Source organism: Hetaerina americana, unplaced genomic scaffold (assembly GCF_022747635.1).
Source record: "Hetaerina americana unplaced genomic scaffold, ioHetAmer1.1.p SCAF_11, whole genome shotgun sequence".
NCBI lineage: Eukaryota > Metazoa > Arthropoda > Insecta > Odonata > Calopterygidae > Hetaerina > Hetaerina americana.
This window is the reverse complement of record NW_027286181.1, coordinates 32,131,620-32,159,311: the sequence shown is the minus strand read 5'-3', so window position 1 is coordinate 32,159,311 and position 27,692 is coordinate 32,131,620. Positions and strand designations below refer to the sequence as shown.

The 27,692-nt window shown below is 35.6% G+C and overlaps 3 protein-coding genes and 1 long non-coding RNA gene across 5 annotated transcripts in view; 2 read left to right on the top strand and 2 right to left on the bottom strand.

The window, feature by feature from the left end:
* LOC139700853 (uncharacterized) overlaps positions 1–10,876 on the top strand; it is a 37,242-nt gene extending 26,366 nt beyond the window's left edge. Inside the window, exons 4-7 of the mRNA XM_071599283.1 lie at positions 5,769–5,882; positions 5,960–6,093; positions 9,388–9,512; positions 10,434–10,876. Of these exons, the coding sequence (XP_071455384.1) occupies positions 5,769–5,882; positions 5,960–6,093; positions 9,388–9,512; positions 10,434–10,617 (557 nt within the window). The 3' untranslated portion in view covers positions 10,618–10,876. The remainder of the gene's footprint in view (positions 1–5,768; positions 5,883–5,959; positions 6,094–9,387; positions 9,513–10,433) is intronic.
* kune (claudin kune-kune) lies at positions 557–4,913 on the bottom strand. Its single transcript, XM_071599282.1, has 4 exons — positions 4,752–4,913; positions 4,036–4,158; positions 3,796–3,948; positions 557–2,080 (listed from the first exon to the last, which is right to left on the bottom strand). The coding sequence occupies exons 1-4, from the start codon at positions 4,888–4,890 to the stop codon at positions 1,839–1,841; spliced, it is 657 nt and encodes a 218-aa protein (XP_071455383.1). The 5' UTR covers positions 4,891–4,913; the 3' UTR covers positions 557–1,838.
* A 2,806-nt stretch (positions 10,877–13,682) lies between the features above and the next one.
* LOC139700851 (BEN domain-containing protein 5-like) lies at positions 13,683–21,264 on the bottom strand. Of its 2 annotated transcripts, none has more exons than XM_071599280.1 (4): positions 21,168–21,264; positions 18,414–19,103; positions 15,875–16,118; positions 13,683–14,872 (listed from the first exon to the last, which is right to left on the bottom strand). In XM_071599280.1, exons 2-4 carry the CDS (start codon positions 19,002–19,004, stop codon positions 14,733–14,735), a joined length of 975 nt encoding a protein of 324 aa, XP_071455381.1. In that variant the 5' UTR covers positions 19,005–19,103; positions 21,168–21,264; the 3' UTR covers positions 13,683–14,732. The 2 variants fall into 2 exon arrangements, with proteins under 2 accessions (XP_071455381.1, XP_071455382.1); XM_071599281.1 differs by lacking the exon at positions 21,168–21,264 and adding an exon at positions 19,570–19,682.
* Positions 21,265–23,177: 1,913 nt separating this feature from the next.
* On the top strand, positions 23,178–27,384 carry LOC139700849 (uncharacterized). The gene is made up of 3 exons (XR_011703897.1): positions 23,178–23,304; positions 25,243–25,354; positions 27,197–27,384. It is a non-coding gene; the product is annotated as an uncharacterized lncRNA (long non-coding RNA).
* The last annotated feature ends 308 nt before the right edge of the window (positions 27,385–27,692 follow it).

Sequence of the window (27,692 nt, the reverse complement as noted above, 5' to 3'; positions counted from 1 at the left end):
ATGACGGGGATGTTGAGTAAGGATGTTAAGAAAAGATTCATTAAAACTTTTATATGGAGCATAGTTATGTATGGCACGGAAACGTGGTCACTTAAGCATGATGATAGAAGTAGATTGGAGGGTTTTGAAATGTGGCTGTGGAGAAGAATGGACCGAAAGGAAAACAAATGATGAAGTACTTGGTATGGTGGGCGAAGAGAAGGGTTTGTTGGGAGAAATCCTATGGAGGCAGGAAAAATGGATGAAGGGCATATTGATCGGCAGTGGGATGTTGAAGACTGTAATAGAGGGGAGAATGTAAGGCAAACAAGGAAAGGATAGGGATGTTGGACTGGATGGCGGGAGGAAGGAAGTACTCAGAAAAGAAGAGGGACTTGATGCAGAGTAGGTTGCTGGATGGTGTTTTGTTAGGAACCACAAAATATTTATTTGGTAGTTGTGTCTAATTTAAACCAACTTTAACAAGTAGATTACTTAATAATATTAGAGGACCATTGGATTTCTTATAAAGTAAATCAGACGGCAATGAAGGGGCCTATTCAATAATATGCAAAGGAAATGTACATAGTTTATTACATTTGTGCCAAATACATACAAAATAAGAACTTACAACTTTTGAAATATAATTAATACTCAATCATAAAATAGGGAGTCAAAAATAAATTCAATACTGCTCCAATTTCCATCTATAAAAAGACAAGCCGGTCTAGTTAAATTTTGCATAAATCACAGGAAAATAGCTAAACAATGTATTCCAAGTATTCACTCATTTTATCCTTGTTACATTATAAACAATAATATCACCTCTCTTATGGACGGACTACTTCAAACTTACTTACTAAAAGGCACTGAATAAAAAAAAATTTCTATAAAAGGCATGCATTCCTCATTATTATTTCTTTAATATGGGAACCATGGCTACCATGAAAAAAGGGCCTAGCAATTGCCCTTTAGTGCATAGAAAATCTGTACGGGGGCTAGCAATAAGCTGTAAAATCACAAAATATTATTGCCAAAATTGAAGCAACATATCTTCTAATGGTAGCAATACTCCAAAGGGATTTTGAATATGAAGCATTCTTACTTGTGACAATTCCAACACATCTCAATTCATTATTTAGACAAATGCACGGGATGCATCTCAAAAGGGCTAAAAAAAAGGTTCTGAGATTCAAAGTATAAAATATCTTGTGTAACACAAAAATAAATAACATGGAATGCAGAGAGTAATTTGAAAATAGCTGTATATATAAGTAGCTATTAATAGCAAATTCATTTTTTGCAAAATATTTTCTGCATCACAAGTACTAGTAAAAAACTAAGTAAGTTTAATGATAAGTATATGCAAAGAATTTTCCATTATGACATGGGTATTTGCACTTAGTAACCACAATACATCAATGATGTGATGAAAAGAAAATAAGACACTTCCATGACAAATTAATATTGAAAATTGATTTCTTTTCCACTTTCATTGATGTTCAATTAAATATGAGAAATTCATTGTAAAATACATATATCCAAAAACTATGTAAAATCAAACTTAACTGATATATTTATACTATATAATTGTATCATTCATACCCAAAAGATTAAAACGATGACAATTAACAAGTGAGATTATGAAATATCAAGGCATTCAGTTCATTTCCATCATAAACAAATGATGCAAAAAATACACCTTTGAACAAGAAATACTTTCTTTAAAAAAATGGTCTGAGATACCCTTAACGAGGAGTTTGCCTCCTAATGATGATGTAACATGACTTATTTTAAATGAGTGTACAAAAATTAATGGCTCCAATTGAAATCAAATTGTGCTGACTCTTCAAAGCTTTTTATGTTCTTTGGTGGTGCTGTTCCATGTGGTACGCTGCTTGAGAAGCTAAAGCATCTAACTTCCGCCTTCTGAATCTCCGTGCCTCAACTAAAAACAGAAATCCTGCTGTATACAAAAATAATACCCCAAAAACAGCAAAAGCATACGACCACGACATATTGTTGTGCTCCCAGTTGGGCATCCAATCCCGCCCATCACCCCGAACACCAAAGGTCACCACAGCTATTGTTCCAGATACAGCTGTAATGTATTTTTAAAAAACAGTAGTATAAGTGACATTTATTTAGCACTGCTGTTCATTTGAAAATAAATATCAATCAATGAATTCACTTCACATAAGCAAATTAAGAACTAATTCCAAAAAAAAACTGGAGGAGATACTCATAGTACTTTACTTGACCCTTCAATGAATATTTAAAAATTGCTAGCATTTGAGTCTCACCACTATAGCAACTATTAACACTTCACCCAAATAATATTAATATATCATTCAGTACTATTTTGGAATTTACTTCTTTTTTTAGCTTTAATTTCATTGTTATGAAATTCACCAAATCTGCAAAATGTAAAACATAAATTCAATACTTTTTACACCAAAAATTGATTTTCCATTTGAAACTCAAATAATATGTTATTTTAATGCAGCTCTGACGGGAATATTTTGCTCTCATGTTTGGGAATTTCAGATAGATCATTATTTTTCAAAGGTCTTGGAGTAAATGTTTTAATATTCAGGTCAATATGCATTAGCTTACACATAACAACTATTTCACACTTAATGCTATATGCAGGTAGTTTTTTTTAAACTGTAATGACTATGATAAGTTAATGCATTAGTAATTGCACTTTAAACACCAAAATTTTTTTAAATATTTGATAATTACAAACTAGAATAAAAATAGTTTAAATTAAAACATACATCGTCTCCATGACCAAAGAGTTAATAAGTATTCAAAGCATATTGAATTTTAAAAAATAGGAATAAGGTGATTTTCAAAATACGTAGAAATGAAACATTTTGAAAACACAAAACGAAAGTGAATTTCCAGCAATTATCATGAAAAATTAAATCATGAAATTTTTATGATAGTTTTTTCTTTTTTTCCCATATGAAAATTCTTTCGAGCTAATCTATGGTGCATTGGCCTTTCCCTTTTGTCTGTACCCAGTATTTTCACATTTGTCTCTTTCAGATTTTTCTCCCTCTGTCAATTTAATTGTAGGTTAAATATATTATCATCAATTTAGAATTTTCATTCTTATTGCATATGGTACATTTACAACTACCTATTTTAGTGATTTCCACTCAGGAGTGAAACTTTTATTTGGCTCCTACTTTTTACCTTCTCATAAACATATTTTAAAAGTCATTCCTTTTCATTAGGATTGAATGCAATCCATCATGCACTTACATAAGTGAAAAAATATGGTAAATCCAACCACATAACCATTACATATGTAAACTTTAAATGTGCTAGATAATTGAAAATTTGAGCTGTCGTTCAACTGGTACATGAAAATCGGTTTTGAAACATCCATTAAGTTATCATAACTGATAATTATGCCAAATCCTTAATTAGAGTTGCTACGGACAAATACTTAGTAAAAAAGTTTCATTCCCAATTTCTCTCAGCAAAATAACACAATATCTATTTAAAAACGCTTCCATTTATTGATATACTTAATGGCTCAAGAAGATAATTAATTTAAAATTAGCATTTATCTTTGCTAACACCTTAAACTTGCCTGTTCATAAGTCATTTAGAATGTAATATTACCAGAAAAAAATTTAAATGCTCCACCGTTAAAAACAGTTCAGGTAAATTGTCACTAACCACCCTCTTCCTTGAGTACACAAGGTTTCCCTTAAACTAACCACTGTGGAAAATAATACTCAAGGATCTCTGCGCCTAGATGAATTTTCTAATAAAAAAGCCATAAGTGAAATAACTTACCTGCAGCTAAAAGTGTAGAACTGATCATGAGTAGCAATAACACAAATTTTTCATGATCGCGGCTGCAGCACATAAACAAAGCGATCATAAAGAGTCCCACCAGAAGTATCGTGAAGGACAAGGTGAAGAAGAACTGAGTAGCCACAAAAAAATCTAAAAAAGGAGATCAGAAAACCATCTTTTTACAGGGGTTATCAGAAAATTATTTGTTCGTACACAACAGCTTGCACTATCCCTTACTTGGCATGAGCATGTCATGAAGAATGTAGTACTCTTCTTCAAATATCCACATACAGCCGGTAAATTTGGTGTCATACCAATGACGTTGATCTTCAAAATTGTTCAGGCACACCTCCCAAAGCCCTTATAAAATAAAAATTATTATGTTCAATGAAACTTTAACTGTCCTATTACTTTGTACCTCCTTTGTAATGTGCACCACATCGGATTCAGTATTTTATGAGCCATTTTAAGTTGATTCATCCTAGTTACATGAATTTAAAATAAAGATTAATATTTAAAAGCATCACAGGGATTTTATTTCAGAGCCCATACTAACATTTTATGATTCAGTATACTACTAATAATAAATGATATTACTAGATGAGTATTATAACAAAAAGCTATTTAAAACGAACATTGATATTCATTATCAAGTAAATCCCATTTATTGCAATTGCAATATTATATCAAGTCGGCAACTGTTGTTGTTAACGTTGAGTACTGTTGTGCTAATATTGACACCTCGTATTTACAAATATTTGTTTACGCAAATGAATGCTCTTCTAAAATTTTGTTCAGGAACATACCTTGGTGCAAATTACACCTCTGAATTTAAAAATGAACTTTCTAGGAGCTAGAGTCATGAATGTAATGCCATTAAATTTTTAAGTCAGTCCACTTTCAAATTTAAATGTGGAATTCGGCCACACCTATAAAAATTAAACATCGCTTACCTAATCTGATAAATTTTGGATTTTCCAATTTCCCATCAGTTTCTAACCAGCATGGAGTCACAAATGCTATGAAAACAAATAGAAACCCAAACAAGGAAAAACACAGAGCACATAATCCATTTCTTGTTTTGTAGCCCATTTTATTTAACGCCCAAGCGGGATGCGACGATTTCCGCTACTGAATCTTCACTTGTCGTTTGTGGTTAAAATGGCTGTTAATAGAGGGATTACTAATTTTAATTGTGTGTTTTCCGGGTCTTTTAAAACTATTTCTGAGGAAAACAAGAGCTAAGTCCAAAATAACCCCATTTTCGGTTTATTTTCCTCATCCCAATGATAAATGAATACAATAAAAATTTAAACGTGCCCATCAGTTAAATGGGAAGGAAACAAATAATTAGTACCTGAGAACTTAACGAAATAAATTTCTGTTATAACGTCATACGTGTGTTTTCCGAAATCAGCTGGCAGCTCTGGTCACGCAGTAAGACTGGATTGAAGTCCTCTTTGGCAATTATCATTACAAACATACCACCGAATTTTCCAATAGATATGTGTGGTGCATCCGTTTTATACATACACTTAGGCAGGTTTTAAGTTTTCCTGATAATTTTCGCCATTCTTTTCACTTTCCTATTCACATCCTCCATCTATCTTCTCAAAGACCGGTAACCACTACCTAAGTTTACAAAATACGCGGTTCCCTCGTTGTAAATTATGATATTATATGCGGTTCTACCATAATAAATTAGGTTCCTTCTTGCCATGTTGTACTTTTCATTCTCGGACAATATTATGATTTCCTTGAGTTCAAATTGAGTACTATCAGGCGTGATGTAGTGGAATGCAAGCACAATAAAGAAAAGTTAGTAGCAATTTTCCTCTAGATACCTTGTGGGAATTTGTTGCTATCTTTACCTTGAGTTGATATATTATGAAAACCTTTAAAGGTTGGTGCTAGTATCCAGCTTTATGTTAAAATCCGGTATTTAATACTATCTGTGTGTATTTTTTCAGTTTGGTTTGAACCAACTGATGCCAAGAAGGCTTATAAAGCTTTTATAAGTGGCCATGTTATTGACTTTGCATCCCCAAATTTGAATGAACTGAGAACTCTTATGGAAAATCAAGGTGGGTATTCCGTGAAATTCCATAATTTCTTAAAATATCTTTCTAACCAGTAATAATTAATCAATCATTTTTTTAAGGTGCCTCTCAAAGCCAATTAACTCCAAGAGAAGATCCCCCATCTGCCATATTGAAAGAGGCGTTTGAATTGAGCCACATGGCTATGAGCATAGTGAATACCCTTTTTGTGACTCTGGGAAAATTGGGTGTCATGGTAAGAATAATTTTTAAGATGGTTTTAAGTTTTGTTACTAAATAACATATTATGTTATTTGTCAATGTAAAACTTTATGGTTACTTTGGCAGGAAGTAGGGGCTTGTTTTTTTATAATGCATATACCTACTACAGTCCTTACACAAGTATGTTAGACAGCATTAGGTCCTGCTAGTCACCTCAGGGGTGTAGTGGCTGTATAGCACAACGCTAAGGCATTTCCTAGAGTAGTGTGTTAATTGAAGTAATCATTAGAAGGATCATGACACAGGCCCAAAGGTGGTTTTCAAGTGTGGTGACTAATGTCTGTTAATTAAAAATAAAACAAGCTAAGTTCTATTGATATATCTTTAAGCCAGTGATAGTTTGAGAAATATTAAGGTCTGTATTTTAGCCTCCAATCTAAGGTAAATCCTTGGCTCTAATAAAAATATGTATTTTCATTTATCATATGCATTAAAAATGGGTGAACATTTTGAAAAGCAATTGATCCAACTTAAAAAATAAAGCACGTAAAATAAATAAGAATGTTATACAATAACACTGTAAGCTAAGATAAATCATTTATCATGATGTGCAACGTTTAAAAAAACTATAATATTTTCGACTGATACAAGAATGTTAACATTTTCTTGTTTTTGTTATCCATATGCGGAATTATTTACCTAGAAAAAGTTAATACATATGTTACAATTCACACTTTAGAATATAGGGTACATAGGTATCTACTATCTTTCCAACCTGGCCTTGATCATTTATCATAATTTTAATAAATCATTATTATTAGCAATAGTCTACCAGCTTAGGGTTGGTTGTCTATTGACCCTGTCTACCCTCTATTACTGCTTTCAGCATCCAATTTTCCCACAGTATTTCCTGCATTCACTTGTCCTTCCTTCTTTGAATTTCTCCCAAAAACCTCTCTTCAACTGCATGACTTGCCCGGGAATTCTATCACAGATTACTCGAAAATTGCCTCAATTCTGAATGATTTCTACCTATTCCATCAAAATCCCACAGTTTTGGTCAATTCAGCTAATTATTTTCACATTCCAAACACATGAAATTCATTATACCTATTCCCCTGTTCAGCTATAGAACAGACCAACATTATCAATTAATTCCCTAACAAATTTAGTCCTTGATTTGATGGCATCTGAGGGATTGTCATAAAAGGTCATTTCATGCAATTAAAGATTAGCTGTTATACTTAATTAATGAATCCTTAAAAATGGGAATTTTCCCAAGCCCTCTAAACTCAGCCAAAATTGTGCCAATTCCTATAGACCAATAGCCCTGTTGATCCAGTTGGGGAAAATGTTTGAAATAGTTTTCTATCATCATCTAGTATCATATCTTGAAATGCATAACCTATTCTCCACTTTACTACAATAGCCACATATCAAATAGTAAATCAAATTCATCTAGGTTTTGATAATAGGAAACTTAAGGATTTATTTTTGATTTCACTTAAGTTTTTGACTTCTTCAATCATCAACTACTCTTGTATAAACTGAAACGTTATGGTATAAGAGGCACATCCTACAAATTGATTGAATCATATCTTAGTGAACAGCATCAGCATGTGGGACTTTCAAGAAATGGCTCCAAATTTATTTCTCCTAGTGCAGAAGTAACACTGGGTGTTTCCCTGGGTTCTGTACTTGGCCCTATTTTATTTGAATTTATATTGATGATCTATCAGATAAGCTTTAGTCCATTAAGGGAATAGACCCATTGTTATATACTGACAACACAAGTATTATTGTGTCAGCCTCCTCTGTGGATGGTTTAACAGAAAGAACAGCTGAAACAGCATAGATTTTCAATGAATAGTGTTTTCTTAACGTCCTACCCTTATGAACCAAACCAGCCTGATTTATTTCACATATGAAAACGAAGTGTCCACTGCAATCTCAGTAGGTGCAGCCGGTGCAGCACCCAATTCCTGGGGGTTATCCTGCATAAAACATTTCTGGGAGGAACACATTTTCAAATTAAATAAAAAGTTAAGTTCCCTATGCTTCCTCATAAGAAATATTTGACATTTTGTATATTTAGAGGTTCTTCTTTCCATTTATTATTCTTCATCTCTATCCTTTCTCATGTTACTTTTAGATTCTTCTTCTGGGGTGCCTCTCTCCATGTGGGCTAAATCTTCAAACTCTAAAAGAGGATTACACGAATTAGCAGCAATGGTCCTTGTGATGCGCCATGTAAACCTCTCATATAAAGACTTGGTTTATTACCAGTACCCTGCATATATATATTTAAGGTCATCTTGCATGCAAAGGGTAATATTTCCCAGTACAGGTCCAACCAAAATTACCATAGTTGCTATACAAGGACATGCAATGACCTACCCCAGCCAACTTTTCTGCCTGTTTATTTCCCCCTACTTTACAGTTTATCTTAGCCTTCTTATTTCTTGGGAATCTCATAGCTCTCTTTTTCTTATGATTTGGTTCTTTTGCCTACTACCAAATTCAAATCCCATATCACTATTTGGTGTTTTCTTCCAGGAGCATTCACAATCATCTTGTCAAACTGACCATATAAACTATGTACTTCTTCCTCTGTATGATTGCTGGTTGGCTGTGCACGCCTGGATTAATACTGGAGGGACTGTTTTTGCTTTTATTTCTAAAATAATATTTTCCTCTACCATTTCTGTGTTCAATAGCCTTCTTCCCAGTTTTTTAATGAGTACTGTACCTACCGCATGTTGCCTCTCCTCACCTATACATTACTCTGAAACATTACTCCAATGATCCTTTCCATCTTGCTTCACACATTTCTAACAGGTTTAAATTTCCTCCTTCCATTTCTCACTTGATATCTTCCAAGTTTCCTGACCTTAGCATCATCCTAAAATTCCCAGTCCCAATGTCCATAATGGTGTTACTCTTCCCTATCTTCCTGTCTGCTGTCATCCACTTGGCTGTGCAAAAGTTTTGTGAGGTGAAAGCTGTGGAGGCCTTGCATCCTTTGCTGTCAGGCTCTACATTCAGGCTGCAGATCAAGTCTTTTAGTTTCCAGGACCTATTTTGATATTTCATTCAAACATAATTCCCCTGTCTTAATCAAATCCCAATGTCACCAATTTATCCCATTGCCTTCTTCAATAGTTTTTTTAATGTAATGCCAATAAGGACTTAATGTAGGAACAAGATCAAAAATATTCAACTCTATGTTGAAATATTAGCTTATATGTATATAAGTCATATTACAAATATCTAAAAATTTCAAAACAGAATGACATTAAAAATCCTATTGATTTAACTTGCATTTCAGGTTACAAGTAAAGGGAGCATTAATGACCCCTTGATAAAATGCTGTAGCACCAAATGTGCAACAACTCGCCTTTATCCACCACCAATTGTATCAACTTTCGTGAGCGTGTCTGGAGCAGGTGACTGGTCAGTACCTACCGCCATTAATACTGTCATAGATATAACGTCCACTTTAAAGCAGTTATCTATATGTATTGCTCTTAACCTAGCTAAAACTTTCAAGTTTCAGCCACTAATATTTCATGAGCAGTAGGTATATAATTAAAAACAAGCAAATGTCGGGAACATAATTTTTAATAATTCTACCTTCATATAAAACCAGAAATGGTTTTGTAAAGAGCTTATAAATAAGTAGAGGAGACATTTTCCACATTTCTTTTCATTAGATACCACATTTAGTACAATAATCCAATTAGAGAGAGGATACACCTATTGCCATTCCTTGATTCTGGGCACATGTAATGTATGGTGAGAACCTCAGTTCGACAGAATTATAATTTTATGTACTATTATTTTTTTATAGAAGTCTACCAGTTTACCCATTAGAGGTTCTTCCTCAAACAACTGCCAATTTTGTTGGAAATATCAACATTATATTATTATAAAAATTATGCAAATGTCATCTAATGGTACTGAAATCTGATATTTGAAAGAAAAATCTTCCCTAGGCATTGTTGATGAGGTAGGTTATGTAATATCATGCATTCAGTCAGAAGTTCAATCTCAAATGGCATAAAGCATGTTAATCCATGCGGAGTCATATAATGACAATGGACCACAACTTCATACTTTGGATTTTTTTCATTTTCATTAGACCCTTGTTGTGGGGATACTTTTGGCCAAATATAGCTATGTGTTGTATTTCAGTAATAGGTACGTCACATAGTGTCAGATTTCAGCGTGTCTCTTGTTAGGTGCAAAGAAATTATTTTGTATAATCTATATTCATCCAAAACCATGTATATATATAAACACAAACATGCAAGCACTTAAACTTTGGTTAGCATTTTTATAAATGCAGTGGCGAAAATAAAACTTATTATTTAGTTTTGCAGCTGGTGTTGGTGCTGGAATGCTAAAAAATTTGCCAGAGTCGGAGTGTGTGGCAGCAGGAACAGCTGCAGCTGCCATGTCTATTGCTGCCCACTCCACTGTTCCAAGTGAATTGAATGCAGAAAGCATTCCATGGGGCTCTACCGCAAAATATCAGATAATTCCTAATAATTTTTGACAATGACTTGTAATAATTGTTGATGATGCATTGATTCATTTTTTAAAAACATATTTTGCACAAATAGTCATCCACATTGTCTTTTAAAAAAATGCTGAAGTTGAATACGCCATATGGAAATAAGGAATAAGTGACTAAAAGGGCAAATACTCAGTTGAATAAGTTTCTTCAAAAAAACAACCCTAGTACTTATTTGAAAGATCTCATTTAACGAATTAATTTCAATTATTAAGTTGACTAATTAAGTTTTTCATTTTAAAACTGAAGTTTTGCTTTTGATAATGGTACCAGTTTTTCTTAGTCATTTTCAGTTGTAATTATGCGATGCAAAATCCCTGCTATTCACCAGCATACTTAAATTTCACCATTTTCCATTATAATATATTTACTCACATAGTTGGTTGTTGTTGCTAAAATACAGGGTGTGGCAACATAACTTCCTTTTTTAAAGGGGTTTTGCTTTTGAAAAAAAGGAAGTTATGTCGCTTCACCCTGTATAAGAATATTACGGCTAATGTTCTTTGGTGTGGCATCACAATTTGTTTGACACTACTTAAATTTCATTTTAGGGAAGTTTCTAAAGATGGATGTTGTTAACAAAGTTAATAAGCCACTGACTGATGACTATTGCTGCTAGAGCATTTGTTTATATTAGCCTTGATGTATTATTTCAATGGAAATGAATGGATTGGAATTTTCAATTAACGCTGGTCATTATAAAAAAAATTTATTTATTCCTGAGGACTTCCCAGAGCATATATTTAGAATTTTGTGACCAAGTGGAAGAAATGATTATGGAGCCTACTCATAATGGTAACTCTGATAAAGCATGGATTTTCCTATTACTGTTAGGTAGAGGAGGTCATTCATTATGCTCTTCAGTATTCAAGGTAGTCTTATATCATCCCATGACAACTCTTCAACTTGTGGATATGATCAGCAATTGTACTAAGTATAAATACACATTTTTTCCCGATATTTCATCCAAAAACGGAGCCCATTCTTAAATTTTACAAATTTTCTGCCGTGGATTTTCAGGGCTCACCCATTTCATCTACATTATAGGTATAATTTTAGTGTAATTATGTGTATGCAGCCGTCAGTGCATACAAATGATCCGTCTATGGTTGATCGACATCACTATCAGCAGTCATGATTTACCTTTTGTCATACATTATATGCCTCCTCCCAACAGCCCATAGCCAACCAGTGAAAGTAATTTCACTGAAGTCTTCTGTATTCAAATATTTGGAAAAATTTTTATAATGTGTCTTTTATGTCAGTGCCATGCATTTTAAGTCCAGGTGATTGTTTATGCACTTACATCACTCTTTAAAATTCCAGTAACATAATTTCCTGAACCTACCTTTGTGGATATTAAACTCAGACCTTAGAGACCTTACCTTTTACAGAATTGGATAGTATTAGGCTATATTAACCACCACATCCAATTTCTGAAGAAATCTGGGCATTAAAATACTTTCCAAGATATGACAGGTTTCTACTTGGTGCTGGTTCTGCATATGAAAAGTAGTCATGGCAAATTAATTTGCTAGTTTCTGAAAGTGGTTTTTGAACACAACCAACCAACCTGTCTCTCATCTCCACAGCAGGACCTTAACTCAAAAGATAATGAAAAAGCAATTAGCCCATAACTTAGTGACATCTGGTGTCCTTTGTCACATTTGTCAGCAAACCATCAAAATATGTACAATTTTAATGATAAAATTGTGATATATCATAATGCCTGGCATGCATTACCAGAAGATGGTGATTTCAGAATGGATTTTGTGCTGCATGTTTTTTCAAGATTTCCTGCCTAGTGATAAGTTTACCTAAAAACTTAAGGTTTCATTGTTTCTGCTGAGAATATGAGGGGGACCAAAAAATAACAGGAATGTTGTCATAGATTCTTTAGTTCTCAATATATTTACATTAAATTTTCTTCACCTGCAAAGTATTCCCCGTTGATCACAATGCACTTCTCCAAACTATGCTTCCATTGTTCGAAACATTTCTGAAATTCATTTATTGGGATTTCCTATAGGCCTTCTAGCGATTTTTGTTTTACCTCCTCCACAGTGTCAAAGCGCTTTCCTTTCATGTACCTTTTGAGTCTGGGGAACAAAAAGAAGTCACAGGGAGCTAAATCCGGTGATTAGGGGGGGTGGACAATCGATGTTATGCCGTTTTTTGTCAAAAACTGCATCACGGAGAGGGCGGTATTAGCCAGTGAGTGAGATTGTGAGGGACAAATTTGCCTGCAACCCTTTTCATATGCAAATCTTCTGATAGAATCCTCTGAATTGAATTCCATGACACTCCAGACATCTCACAGAGTTGATGAATGGTTCTGTGATGGTATTCATGAATGAGGGCATTGATTTTGTCAACGTTTTTGTCAGTTCTTGATGCTGAAGGATGGCCTGAACGGGGTTGGTCTTCTATTGAATTTCACCATTTTTAAAATTTGTAAACCACTCGTAGACTCTGGATTTGCTTAGGGCATCTTCCCCTTAAGCAGTCTTGAGCATTACAATAGTTTCCGCGGCCAATTTCCCCAACAGGAAACAAATTTCCACTGCAGCGTGTTGCTCTTGATAATCCGCCATCACGTTTTTTGCCGTAATGAAAAAAGTTTCCATTGAAACAGCTCTCAAGAATGGACCGATCCAGTCACAGCGACAGCGCTACGGATACTGACACAGGAGGCGTGAGCCTGACGTACGACCGGCCTAACAAAGGCTTCCCGCACTCTTGCTCCCCACCACAGCCCAATTCCCGTTACTTTTGGGTCCACCCTCGCACAATTAGTAAATACTGATTAGCACTATCAGTAAATCCTGATTGAATGTAGTCATTAAAAGAGTATTCATTGCTGCTTTCTGAGTTCCTGACAAGACTTTTAAAAGAAAGAAAATCCAAAAATCTTCATCAAACCCAAAGGAGTTGTATAAATGTCTCTATTTGAACGAATTGCCAATTTCATATTCTAATGGAGGGAAATAATATATGAAATAATTGCAAAATTTTCTATAATATTAAGTTTAATACTGTTATTAGAAGAGAACTATCTTCACCATAGCTTGAAATAATTAATTTTATTGAGGCAGGAAAAAACAATTTAATTCCCCTCAGCTTAAAAAAGTATTATTGAAGTTTAACATACATTTCCATCATTCAAGAAGTTATTTTACATTGTTTGAGTTGAGGCAGTTTTTACCCAAGTTTGTTGATTTACCTCTGGATAATTGCACTATAATGGTCACGAGTTATCAAATAAATTTCTAAATCACAATTAACAACTCACATAATGACCCTCCTTACATTAGAAATTAGGAAAAAGTCATTGCACCTTAAAATAACACAAATATAGACTGCACAATAAAAGCAGCACATCCCTGAAAAATGTTTCACTAATTGGCAGTAGGCTCTTTCAGAAAGCACCTTCATTGGCTGGAATCTTTTCGCATCAGCAGTTGCCACCACAGTCCAATACTGTTATTGCACAATCATAAAAAGACTATGAGAATCATTTAGTAACTATTGTGACTCCTAAATACACTTGCCACTCTACCAACTTTAGGAGAGTTGTCAATTTGGAAAGATATCCTGCATATTTATTTCGTTTTTAGAACAAAAATAGATACAATTTTCTTTAAAAAAAACTGGTCTATGCAACAGTTGCATCAGAATGAAAAATTTTGGGAGGGTATCGCAGCAAATAAACATTAAAACATATTCTCTCTCCCATCCCCAAATTCACCCCGATAAAAGTTCTCATTACATATAACAGAATTATAATGAGTGTCAAATTTTTGCTCTCGGCAAAAATTAAAGCAATCCAGGTGCATCTTTGTACAAAAACAAATAATGAACAATAATTCTGACTGGAAAACTTCATTTGTTGCCTTCCTTCATTATGACTCTGTGAAACTGCAGTAGCATACAGATTAAGCTGCAGGTTAATTAATGTTCTGTTTACTAACATGCACCCAAAACTTAAAAGTTTCACTATTCACTGTTTCGCAGTAATAGCACCTTAGAATCAGAAGGAAAATACAATCCCAGATGGCAATGAAGATGGGTTTTTTTTCAATACCCATGTATCTGCATCATGAGTTGACGTAGCTTGGCTTCCTGTTGAGTGTGGCAATCTTGTCTGCAAGATATATTCTAATCTTCTGGGCCCTCTTGCAGATTTCATCTTGGGTTGCATTTGGCTCATTATGTTGGATTCGCTGGATGAATTTTTCTGAAAATATTGAGGAAAAAGATGAAAACAAACCTGCAGCCCATTGGATGAAGTAAAAGCTCCAATTCAATTCATGGTGCATATATTGGGTGCTTTTCAATCAACCTGAATATATCAGTGGATACAAATGAGTGCATATTTGGAGAAGACATCTGGCACCAATGGCAGTCTCTGACACAGTGTTGAAATATGGTGAAAGAATCATGGGAGGGGATGGAAAAATAAACCTGCCGCATCACTCTTCGCCTACACTGAGGTAAACTACTTAACGTTTTTGAAATAATAAATATTAAGAGATATAAAATAGAAAAAACCTGTTTGTAGGGTTTTAATTACTTAGCATGGAAAGGTAAATATCTTATATTTCCAATATTAATTTGCTTCTGTTTAATTCACAATATTTAGGTCACTTTTAAATTGAATTGTTAACAACTACAGTAAACAGGGTTGATATACAGAGTATCAGAATAAATATACCCATTTGGACATCATTATCAGTCTTATTAGGTTTTTCAATAAATTTCAAAGTCTAGGGTCTTGGAATTCATACATTAAATAATAATTCAATCTTAGGTTAAATGATAGTCTCTCTCAGGATTGCAATGCACTAAATTTTTGGAATTATAATACACAGTAAGTATATAAGTGCCCATTCTTGAAATTATCTTTTTTCTTTGTGTTATGGCCACCATAATTAGTCTTTTCGCTCGTTGCAAGTCTGAATAACCTAAACTACCATAGGACCTCCCTAACAAAGCTAACTAGTCTAGCTGGGCATTTTAGTCTTCATTTTAGCCTGAATTGAATGACAAAACAAAGTAGGTAAGTATTTTCACTAAAACTTCTTAAAGGAAATGAATGGCATTAAAAAGGAAAAAAATAAATTGCCCACATAACTATATTGCTGGATTTTCAAAGAATAAATAAAATGTCTCATTACATTTGCTTTGAATAAGAGCATATAGTTAATACCTAGGGATGAATGCATAGGAGAAATCTTACCCTTGATGTAATCCAACTTCCTAGGGGAGAGTGGAGGTTTTGGCACCGAATCTTGAATGGCTGTGCATCTCTTCCCAGTCACACTCCTGCAGGAGAGTGTCTCAGGCCCCCATATGGCTAATGCAAGATTCTTGACAAAAAGTGAATCTCCTGCTTGACCACTCCTCACACAGGAAGCTGCCTTGAGTTTTTCTTCAGAGAGGATGGAACTATTGCTGTCATCATTCTGTGAAATCTCACACACCTGATAAAGATAGGCAACGTTCAGTTACATATTAAAGGTTAATTTCTCTATTTGAAATTAATTTTCAAGAATCAAATAAATAGTTAAACATTTCTCATACAATCATAGGTTTGCTTGGATGTATCAAAATATTTCAAGAAGGTAAAATTCATTGAATTATGCATATCTCGTACCAGCTTCACAGGATGACATAATGCATAAACAAATAGATATCTCAATTAATGTCTAGTCCAGGGTTGGGCAGAATAGACTCCCAAGTTCCAAAAAAATCACTGAAGAATGTGCAGCTAAATTAGCAGAGTGGAATAAGTGGTTTTAGCTGGAGAAAACAATGTCATTTTTATTATTCACAATGCAGTGGTCTGGTGAGCATCAAGGCTTTTTCATAGAAACATTCTTTAAGAACAACAGTATTGTGGTGGCGATGCAGGGGGTGCTTTGGTGATGAAGTGCATTTTCACCTCTCTGACACAGTAAATAAGCAAACTTTCCGTTATAGGGCGACTGACAGCCCTTGCAAACTTCACCCAAGACCTCTTCATATTCCCAAAGTGACTGTTTGGTGCGCTGTGTCCTCCATAGGCATTATTGGGCATTACTGTTTTGAATCTCGAGGTTCAACTGTTACTGTTAACTCTGTGCGCTATTGTCAGATACTGGAGAACGTTTTACTCCCCAAAAAGGAAGAGTATGGCGAAGAATATGACACAGAAGCTTTTTGGTTTTTACAGGATGGTGCCATGGCTCATACTGCCCATCGTTCATGCCAAATCCTGCAACAACCATTTCCCGGCTACCTGATTTCCTTACGAGGGGATACTCCATTGTCCCCTTGCTTCCTGGATTTTGGAGCCCATGTGATTTTTTTCTTCGGAGATATCTCAAAACTGAAGTTTACAAAGTTTGAATAAGGTCCTTGGAAGCTCTTAAGGAGGCAATTACAGATGTCACCGCTGGAATAACGAAAATAATGCTGAGAAGAGTTTTTGAAAACTTTTTTGAACGACTCAACATGTGCATCGCTCACCAAGGTTGTCACCTGGATGAAATGATTTTCCAAGAACCCAAGTTTGCAAATAAGGAAACAGTTTGTCAAAACATTCTTATGGGGAAATTCTAAGAAACTATGGTTGACCAGGGAAGAATTATGGACAAATTAAGAAGGATGTTAATATAAATAAGTTATAAGGGGATGAGACAAGTAGCACTGAATAGAAAACAATGGAGGGCTGCAGTAAAGCAATCTTAGGATTGAAATACTGACACTGATTAACTTGCTATGCTGATGTCCATGACCCATAATCCCCTTAGTCTCCAAAATATATGCTAAATTTGTGATGCAAACTGTTATGCCACTTTAATGGATTTTCCATGCAGTGTGGGGTGCGATTCACATACTGACTACAAATAATGCACTTTAATACATGTCAAGAATAAAAAAAATTGACTTGAATAATTCTCCTTCCTCTATTTACATGTAAACTAAAATGCCAACATCTCTCAATAACAAATTACACCAATTCGGCAGAAGAAATAATGTCAATAGATAGTTCTGTGGTGTACCTTTCTATAAAAACAAACTAAATTGCCAATTCTTTATCTGAACTGATCAATAGCAAAAGGAAGATTTTGAAGAAAATTTAGTGACGTTAAAGCATTCATCCATTTATTTTTTACTGCACTGAGGTGTGGGTTAAGTGTACTCATCCTTCTTACCCAAAAAAACAGCAGTCAGAACTTTATTGGATTGAACTATCACTCCCTCTCTTCCCAGGAAATACAAGAGCTGAATAAAACAGTTTCAGATTGTAATGGTATTGGTAAAATTGCAAAACTTGGCTGTCTCAACAAGGCATATGTATTATTCCTTTATAACTAAATGGTTTACCCTCGCCTCTATGAGCTAAAAGACTGTCATTTGTCTTGCTTGCTTTGCTGTGGCAGTTTGCATTCATTATGAGATAGTCTCTCAACAAGACATTATTCACATTTGATGCTAAGCAGCACAATTCAGAACCAGTTACGCAAAGTATTTAGCCAAATCAGTTGAATTATAATAAATGAGTTGCAAATGACCTTTGAGAAGAACCAGCTATCAGTTTTCAATGAAGAGACCCACAGAAAAGAATGATGTGATCATGCAGTCATTTGATTATTTTAAAAATGAAGTCTGAGACAACCATGCGATTTCCACCATTCAAACTGCCTGTGACCACTATGCCAAAGTGTCTTCGATCAAATGAATTTCCAAGTAATATTTTTCAAATTTCAGAGGGATAAATTTATGGTACTCACTGGCTCTGTGTGAGGCACAAATTCCATAAACATGCTATGCCCCTTCATGTCCACATCCTCGGGAACATCTCTCACCTCCTCATCAGGGTTGCTGTACACTGCAAGCGAACGACTCTGCTCTAGATCATCCACCACTAGGGAGTGTGACTGCATCACGGAGTCATGGTTTTGGTTGACAAGGTAATGCTGCCCAGGCACGGGCTGCGGCTGTGGCATAGCATAATTCATAGTTGATGAGGTGGATTCATAGGTTGCCTGCACTGGGGTGGCCATCCCAAAAAGCCTCTTCTGGAGCTCTATATTGAGGCTGGAGACATCTTTGTACCTCTCCTTGGCGTTAAGGTACTTCCTCCTGTAATGCTTAGCCATCCTTTTTAGGCGCTTGTTTTCTTCCCTCAACTTGGAAACTTCACCATCAGTGTCACTGCTACTGCTGGTGTAATCAAGGGACGAGTCAGTCATCAGGTCAAGATGTCTCCTCTTTGATCTAAAGGAACTGCGTTCAGCATCTTTCTTTCCGCTACCACTAACATTATTGCTATTACGAAGGCTAAACTTTTGGTATATACAGGACAATCGGTTGGAGTCCATGTGTAAATAATGTCCCTTATATGAGAGGGTAATTAACACCACTGCTAAACATGAACATATCACTAATTTCACAAATTTACTGCTTCCATTTTATTCAGCCTGAAACAAACAATACCATAAAATGTAAATAGCATACAGCTAAAAGTACATCAGTAAACCAAGAACATAGGTGTTATTTTATGTGTCACATTCTATAAGTGTTTGCCCTTCTGTAATCACATTTAACCGAGACATAAATTAAGAGTTGGTATATTCTGAGCATTAGAACTATAAATTGTGTTATGGTTCATTACCGCATGTATTCCAGAGAGGTTAATCTACAGTGTTCAGTTCATTATTAGATAGATAAAAAATAAATTAGATTAACTCATTGGCATTCTGTTTTAGCTCAATAAACTGACATTGAGCAGGATTCAAATCTTTACCAAAAGAGCCATCATACAAACCCTATATCCAAATGGGACTTTATTTTCTTCAATTTCAGTGAAAAAATTAGTGTGCAACATTGGGAAAGTTCTTCTTATAATAACGGAACTTCATCACACTAAATAATCATTGAACTTACCAACAAGGACCGTACTCTTGCCAGCAAGTTTGGCTTGACACCCCCAATAGATATAATGGTTAGGTTTTCAGATGAATTTTCTTAGATTGTGCTCATTTTAGTGAATTGTTGGCTGTTAGAATAACCTAAAACCCAAGTTACTATTATCACGATATAAAACAATATGGAAATATTGGTGCCAAGCCTCAAAACAGCATTGTTTAAAGCAAATGACATTAATTAGTTTTATTTACTTTTATTGACTCTTAGCCCATCATTTTCCAATGCCTATATTATCAGATTATGGTCAACAGTTCACAACTGTCCAAGTAGTCCAAATAATAATTTTTAAAATTTGAGGAAACTAGGTGTAAGAAAAATGTACTAGATTTTCAGGGAAAATAATGGTAGCAATAAAGAGTATATGGATATAATCTTGACTACTTGGTGAAATATTTATATGCTTGATTACATGCCTTTTTATGTGAGCATGGAACATTCATTTATTTATATTGGTATTACATTGTGTATCCATTTATTTCATATGCAATATTTGCATGATGCAAATATTGCATTTTTGCAAAATATACTTTTGTCCTTATCAAATGGAAAGTAAAGTTAATTTATTCGTCCCTAAATTTTTGTGACAAATTCTTTAAATTGCATATTTAGAGACTGAATTGGAACATATAATGGTAAAAAGTCTGCTGAAAAAAATGCTTGGGGTGCCATAGGAAAGATGGAAAATATTTTTAAATGTAAAAAATTTGATTTCCCGCTAGATGCGATAAATGGCATACTTTGGTAAAATGTGACGAATGTTGTATTTTTATTAAAATGATGAGTATATTTTACGAGCCTCTCAAATTGATGTGAGAAATAAAAAATAATTAGAGAATTTCAAAAGTATCGTCCTCACAGGACTGTGTGCACAGGACATACATACGGAATCAGCTGGTTTCGCTTCTACATGGGTAGAGATTTCAATGGAAACATCAGGGGATGTCTAAAAGTTCGTTATCCATGCTAAACATTTTGCTTTGTTGGCTGAAGTTAAATTGCGACAGCTGTGTTTATAGCGTTTACTACGGGTACAAAGCGATTCAGCAAAAAAATTGTTTTCATTTTTCTCGGAAGCCGATTAAATATCAATTACGAGCCATTCGGTTTAAATTAAAAAGGCAAATAGGGTTAGCAGCACTTTTAATCTAGCGCCAAAAGTGAAATAAAAAAGCACAATCGAAAATCCCTCGCATAATTCTGATGGTGGGCAAGGCAAATCATTAATCCCTCAACAATCAATCCTATTGATCTCAATGGATTCATCGATACGTGACCGCGAGTACCACATGCGGATAAGGAAGAGCGCCCGCAACTACAGGGAAAACATGTTGCGTTATGTTTAGAATAAGTGGTGTTATGTTTAAAAATTTCTTATCAATAAAATGTGAAATTTAATCGAAATAAAATTCATGAAGTCACAGTCTTAACGATAAATACAAAATTTCAAAGGGTGGCTCCTGAGTAGGTGCGGGCAATGTTTATTTCCTAAACTCTGAAGGTCAAGGATCAAACAGTGTTTACAAGTTTAAATGCTAATTTCGCTGATAAATACTCACTTTTTCACTGATCCACACTGACCGAATGGTCAATACGAGTATTTTTTAACATTTACGTAAGTATTGCCACCTATACTTAACAGTGTGAGGTAAATGCGTCGGTCAATAGACGCAGTGAATATATCAATAAGATCGAAAGTTAAACTACGGGGGATAATAGTTAACCTCCGTGAAAAAGTCTTCACTATGAAAAATACTTTTTTATTCACAAGTAATTCCTGCACAATAACGAGGTTCATAAATTCAACATAATGTCAATACCAGATTATATAGTTACACCACTGCCCGCTTGGGAGCAGTAGGTCCGGACGAAGCCCGCCGGCTCAATTTTTAAATCTTGAGAAATCACAGTTTTACATCATTCAATATTTTGACATATTAAAGACCTATGCTATTTTTATATTACTTTAAGAAAACTTTTGATATCTTCTTGGGAAGTAATTTGAATACAATCACTCAGAATATTAACGATTGGAAATAACTTTTATTTTAATGTAGAAGTCCTTTAAAAAACACAGCGTTGAACATTTAATTTACTTTAGCATTAATCCGGTGATTCATAAAAAAATTGAATCTGGTAATACTTTTCCTGTGCGTAGTATGATAAAAATAATATCAGTATGACATTGTGGAACGTGTAATCTTATTCAAGGTTATTCTAAGTCACTTAGTAGTAGTAGTTTTGAGGGGAGGCGACCGACAGCTAAGGTCATTTGCGCCATAGGGGAAGGACAGGAAAGGATGAAGGGTGGAGAGAAACCCGGCGTCGGCATTAGCCTACTCTTTACGAAAGGCGCCAAGGGGTCCGCGGCTTAACGTCCCATCCGACGGACGGCGTACTCACTCAAAGTGCCCTCCACAAAGCACCGCAAGTAGGGATCGAGATACCTCTGAAAAATATTCAACACCGCCGGGATTTGAACCCGCGCCCTCAGGGTGGGAAGCCAGTACGCTAAGTCACTTAATTCGTAAATCAAGTGATTAGGATATTATTTTCCCACCGAAATTTAAATTCCATCTTTTGAGCTCCAGAAAAAAAAACCGAATCTGGCTGCTCATTTTCAAACCCAACCATCCACGATTTAAGGGCGATCTTTCATCCCCGAAATAAAGAAAGCAGAACGGGAAGCAAAATAATCCTAACAGAACTTGAATTAAGGGATTCAGCCCAACCCTATGAGATGAGAGAGTGACCGCGAAAGAGGAATTGAATGCTACCCAAAAATATCCCAGTGCAATGCACAGTCCGTCGGATGGGACGCAGTTGATTCATTGCACTTCCGAGGCGAGATTGCCAATGCTGCTCCACCAGCGCCTCAACCCTTCCTCACCCTCCCCGTTATATTCAAGGTGCCATGCCCTTATATCATAAGCTCAAAAAAACTAAGGAAATATTCAGGTTCACACTGCCTACAAGGGAATAGTAGTTGAAAACATTTATTTACCGAGTTCCTGATGAAATTTTCCTTACAGCAATTTATCGAAAATTTAAATGGAACTTGCAAGATATTTTCCCGGTCGCAAGGCATTAGCATCATCATTGGGCTCATATACTTGCATGTGTGTTGCGGCATGTATTTGTAGAGTCATGGACAGACAATGAGACCAAAGTTTGGATTCCCTGAATGGTCACACGATGGCTCGTTTAATGACGCGCGCGCATTTCTGGAGGGGCACGCAATTGCATCGTTGGCTGGTGGTCTTGGAGGCAGCTGTACCCACACTCCGCACTCAAGCTTTCGGCGAGGAAGGGAGGGGTTAACTGCATGACTCCAGTCCGCCTCAGTGCAAAGCCCTGCGAAGCCACTCGAAATGCGCACTTTCGGAATTGAAATGGGCTAACAATTCTAACCGTCTCATTTTTCCATTGTCCCAATTCGATTTTGCTCCCTCTTGTGCGAAGTCTCCCACTCAATAACCCCCCGGTCTCCCCCGCCTTCCACCCAAAAACCCCCTCGCCGTGCTTGCCGACGTGCATTTGGTCTCGCCAGTTCGTTTTTAGAGCCGGGACGAGGTAGCCGATCGTAGCGGATGGACTCCTCGCTATCCCGGAGTTGGTGGAATCCGCGACTGCATATCGTCGAGCTACTCTGTAAAAGACTAAGCGGTCGAAATTAAGGGCAGCTGTATATCATTGGTGAGTAGCGATCACATACAAGCCCACGTGCAAATATTAAATGTTAGATTAGACTTCTTCATAAACGTGCTCAGTGTATTAAGTTTCTAATTGTCACGTTTCGATTATCTAGATCTTAGGACCACTTTCCGAAATTAATGGTTGGATGTTGGTACGTATGTATTCAGCCTATAAAAACTATTTTGAAATGTGCTTTCTCTTGTTGGCGTCCGTATATACGAACATGTACATACACTGAGCAAAGGGTGGAAGTACACGCTAAATCTGAGCTTCAGCTTGGCTCAGTTGTCGTTGGTTATTGTCCTGGGGATGTATTAATGATAGTCCCGTAAATGTCATCACTGGGGTTTGGGATGACGCGGTGAGTAACGTGCGATGAAGGTGCTTTGTGAAGAGCACTTTGAGTGAGTACACCGTCCGTCGTTTGGCACGTTAAACTGCGGACCCTTTGGCGCCTTTCCTTAAGAGGGACTACTGCCGACGTCTGGTTTCTCTCCACCCTTCCTTTCTCATCCACCTCTAGTTGCGCTAATGGCCTCGACTTTCGCCCCCCCCCCCTAAAATTACAAATATTGTCAATCCTCGGTCAATTCTTGTGTGCACACTCATTGAAATTTTGATTAGCGACGTCCAATTCTTCGTCATTGTAGACGATCCACAATTTATAATCTGATTACCCTTCTGGTCCGCCCCTCGCTTGGCATGTGATTCGAAATGGGGGGGACTGCAGATTCGATCGCGTGTTAAGTGAATTAAAATTCAGCCTGAATTTTGTAGTTCATTCCTTCGTACCCGACGGTGGCACCCTAATTAGTATCGCGCTCGCCATCCAAGCACCGAGGCTGTGCGCTCAAATCTATTGTCGGGTTTGCGAGTGACTGGAATGTATTTCCCAGGAATCCCTACAAGGAAAACAAAGCAACCGTCCGGCTCGTTGGAGTTCGGTGAAATTACCCACCTTAATTTTGTCAGTCTTGAAAAAATACTATTTGCAAATTGCATTCTCTGCAGATACCCTTCAGATGAGGTCACTCCTAGGCTGAAACATGTCAAGCTTCCCTCCTCATTTCCTCTTAGGCCTATTGCAGGAAAATCGCCTGAATAAATGTCCTCCTGCTGCTGATAGGAGAAAATATGGGTAAAATCTTATAACTTAAGGTTGCTCTGGCTCTAATGAGACAATTTGCCACATATTTTCACCCTTTTTCACAGAGTAGAGTAGCCCATGTTGAATGCATAGCATTTACGGAAAAACGATCCGAAAAGTAACGAAAGAAGCCCAATTTGTAATCATCCCAATGATGCAGGATCGTTGATATCTTATCATTTATTGAAAAAAGTCACGTTTTCAAATTTCATTATTAAATTAACATAATCTAATGATAAACATTTCGTATGCAATTATTTCATCTGGGAGGTGTGGTAGGCAAGGGATTGGACGACTGTTTAACTCCAAAGGGATAGCCCTGATTACTAGTGACTTTGGAAAATTCCCATCTTCGCTGAAATTCTAATATTTTTAGGATGTTATCCATGCAAACTACAGGCAGCCAAAGGAAATGAACTGCGTCATCTCAGTTCCTTAATTTTGGCTTGATGCCCTAATTTGCTAAACACCTTTGCAACTGGGTGTGAAGTGTATTCTGTCAAACTTTATAATCCCACATGCCTTAGGCCTTTGTGAGGTGTGCTGCACTCTCATATTTATAAAAACTAGATTATTGATGTTAATGTAGTATTCTGAACTGCACCCTATGATGTACTCGTTTATTTTTTTCCTGAATAACAGTCCCTGGAGGTATTAAAATTTGTGTATCATTCTACTTTTTTCTTAAGGGGAATCATATAGAATAGTGTTCTGGGGATCATCTCTGTATGTTGTACAAAGTTTAATTAAAATTTTCTTACCACTGCTTCTATCTAATATATATTTGCCAGAAGATGCAGGCAGGGTGGCCAGTGAAAATGTCATCAGAAGACAACCAACGTGGATGGAGAACCCAGAAATGCAAATACAAGCAATTCAACACTGTGGAAACCTTCGCACAAAGTAATTGTAATGCATATTTTTTATTACATACTTTTTTCTCTTTTTTTAAGCATGTTCACAGCATCGAAATGTATTTTGTAAATTTCTTTATTTGAAGACATACGTGATAGGTATGGGTGGGTATTAAAAACATTATTTGGCCACTCATTCATTTAGCAACTGTTTGTGCAATTTCTTTGTTGCATTCTTTTCTTTTTTTGGGGTAATTTGTGATTTCACCAGATGATTAAAATAATTCTCCTATGAATGGTGTTCTTCCCTGATGGAGACATTCTGGTCTTGATGTTTACTAGTGGTTTTCCTCCTGTGATGCCCATTAGGTCACTTCTGTCAAAGCTGCGATGTTTACTGTGCGCCAGGTTTTTGACCACACAAATTTAACACCTACTTTCAATTTCATCCAAATTATCAATTCTTTCCCTTCATTCTGCCATTTAATCTACAATGCCTTTAAATCAACTTATAAGCATCATTTTCTCAAATTAATGGACAGTGGTGCAAAATCTGTTGATGCACCCTTAATACATAAAACTTACTTCCTTCAACCTCGCTTACCCAGCATTCTTCCTTCTATCATGCATGTTGATTTTTTTTTCCTGTCAATATGCCCTGTAATAATTCTCACTTTCAAATTATTTCTAAAAAACTTCTCCCACCTACCCCACTATGCTGCAAACTTAGTTTTAATTTCATTCCCATTTGATTTTTTTTCTATCTCCGTACCATTTCATAAGCTTCCAATATATGCTTATCCACTGGAATTAGCAACGGTTTTCAGTGATAATATAACGACACAATTTGTTTAAATAAGTGCTACTTTCCTCTGTTAAGGGATATTAAGTAAGGCAGATATTATGATTGATAACTGGCAAGACATTTCCTTGTTTAGCCTCACTGTATTCCCACCTCTCCTGCCTTAGACTCACCCAACACACTCTCCTCTACTTTCATTCTGTCCTTATCCTCTCATCCCAATCTTCTTCATTCCTTGGTTCATATTTGGTCACCTTTTTGGGATATATAGCTCACACGGGCAGGTGAGAAGGATGGAAGGGGAGGCTAAGCAGTGGTTGGAGCTACTTCAGAAAAAAATATGAATCCATCAATAAGTCGGTAGACTGTTATGAACTTCATTATTAGCCCAGGTGATTTTCCATTAAATTAACATATTTGAAACAGTAAAATATACGTTCCATATTCCATTGTACCTTATCTCCCTTTTCTCGAAAGGAAAGAGATTCCATTGTTATTTTAACTTAATCTTATAATTTCCACATTAATGTGACAATATTTAAAAATATTTTGAAATCTTTGAAATATGAATGCTTTAAAAAAAATCATTTGATCAACATGTACAAACATATTAATGCATTTTGGATTCAAAATTCTTACATGGTATTTATGAGTGATCTAAATTTTTTCATTTTAGCAAGCCATTCATAACCATAGTTTATCACAGATATATTCATTTGAAGGTGTTCTACCCATTAGTTGTGGACAAATGAATCAAATGTATAAATCAAGTGAAGTAGCAGCAGTTATTAATGAAATAATTTACAATAAATTGTCGTGGATGAATTGAATGTCCCGCTAAAATGCTATTTGTATGAAATTAATTTCCATTCTAATTAAAGCTTAATATCTCCGATATTTCAATGTGGTTAAATGTTTAGATTTCGGGTGAAAGTTTCCATTTTTTTAAAGGGGAACCAATCTTAACCCAGTAAATATTTCTATGGCCCTTTTGAACACAAGTATTTATATTTTTGGTGAAAACATCATAAAAGTAGTTTAAAAAACCAAATTAACTTAAAATTCATCAAATTAATTGTTTTCCCTCAGGTCCAGCATTGGATGCTTATACTGGGTGAGAGAAGAGGAGCATCCATGGGAATAAAGGTTAATCAGCATACTTTCTCAGCGAAGGAAACAAGGAACGAAGGTGTCCTTGCTGGTGCCAAGTTGGACAGTGCTGTCAGCATCTGAAGAAGTGCACTTCATGTGGATGTCAGCCTTAAATGAGGCCTCAGAATAGAATGAACTTCCTCTTATACCCTCATAGCCACTATCCACAAAGTTAGCAGAGGCTAACTTTGTGGATAGTGGCTATGAGGGTGTTTCAGTAAAATGTTTTGTTTAAAAAAAGGATATTTGGAATACTGATGCAATTTCTAATTCTATCTCAACAAATGTATTTATGAGCAATAAAGATGAAAGAAACATAATGAATTTTGTCTAATTTTTAAATCTCTCCCTTTTCGTAACTTTTGAATGACTAATTTTGCCTTAATATGCTGCTTAAGAATTAAAGGAGAAATACAGGAATTCACCTAAAAAG

What these genes read in the sequence shown, in the direction of transcription:
- kune (XM_071599282.1), bottom strand. Translation starts at nt 4,890, where the DNA reads ATGGGCTACAAAACAAGAAATGGATTATGTGCTCTGTGTTTTTCCTTG. An exon ending in TCCAAAATTTATCAGATTAG is followed by an intron (nt 4,159 to 4,751) that starts GTAAGCGATGTT and finishes TTATTTTATAAG; the next exon opens with GGCTTTGGGAGGTGTGCCTG. An exon ending in TCATGACATGCTCATGCCAA is followed by an intron (nt 3,949 to 4,035) that starts GTAAGGGATAGT and finishes CTCCTTTTTTAG; the next exon opens with ATTTTTTTGTGGCTACTCAG.
- LOC139700851 (XM_071599280.1), bottom strand. Translation starts at nt 19,004, where the DNA reads ATGGACTCCAACCGATTGTCCTGTATATACCAAAAGTTTAGCCTTCGT. An exon ending in TTGTGCCTCACACAGAGCCA is followed by an intron (nt 16,119 to 18,413) that starts GTGAGTACCATA and finishes TATCTTTATCAG; the next exon opens with GTGTGTGAGATTTCACAGAA. An exon ending in GAAGTTGGATTACATCAAGG is followed by an intron (nt 14,873 to 15,874) that starts GTAAGATTTCTC and finishes CAATATTTTCAG; the next exon opens with AAAAATTCATCCAGCGAATC.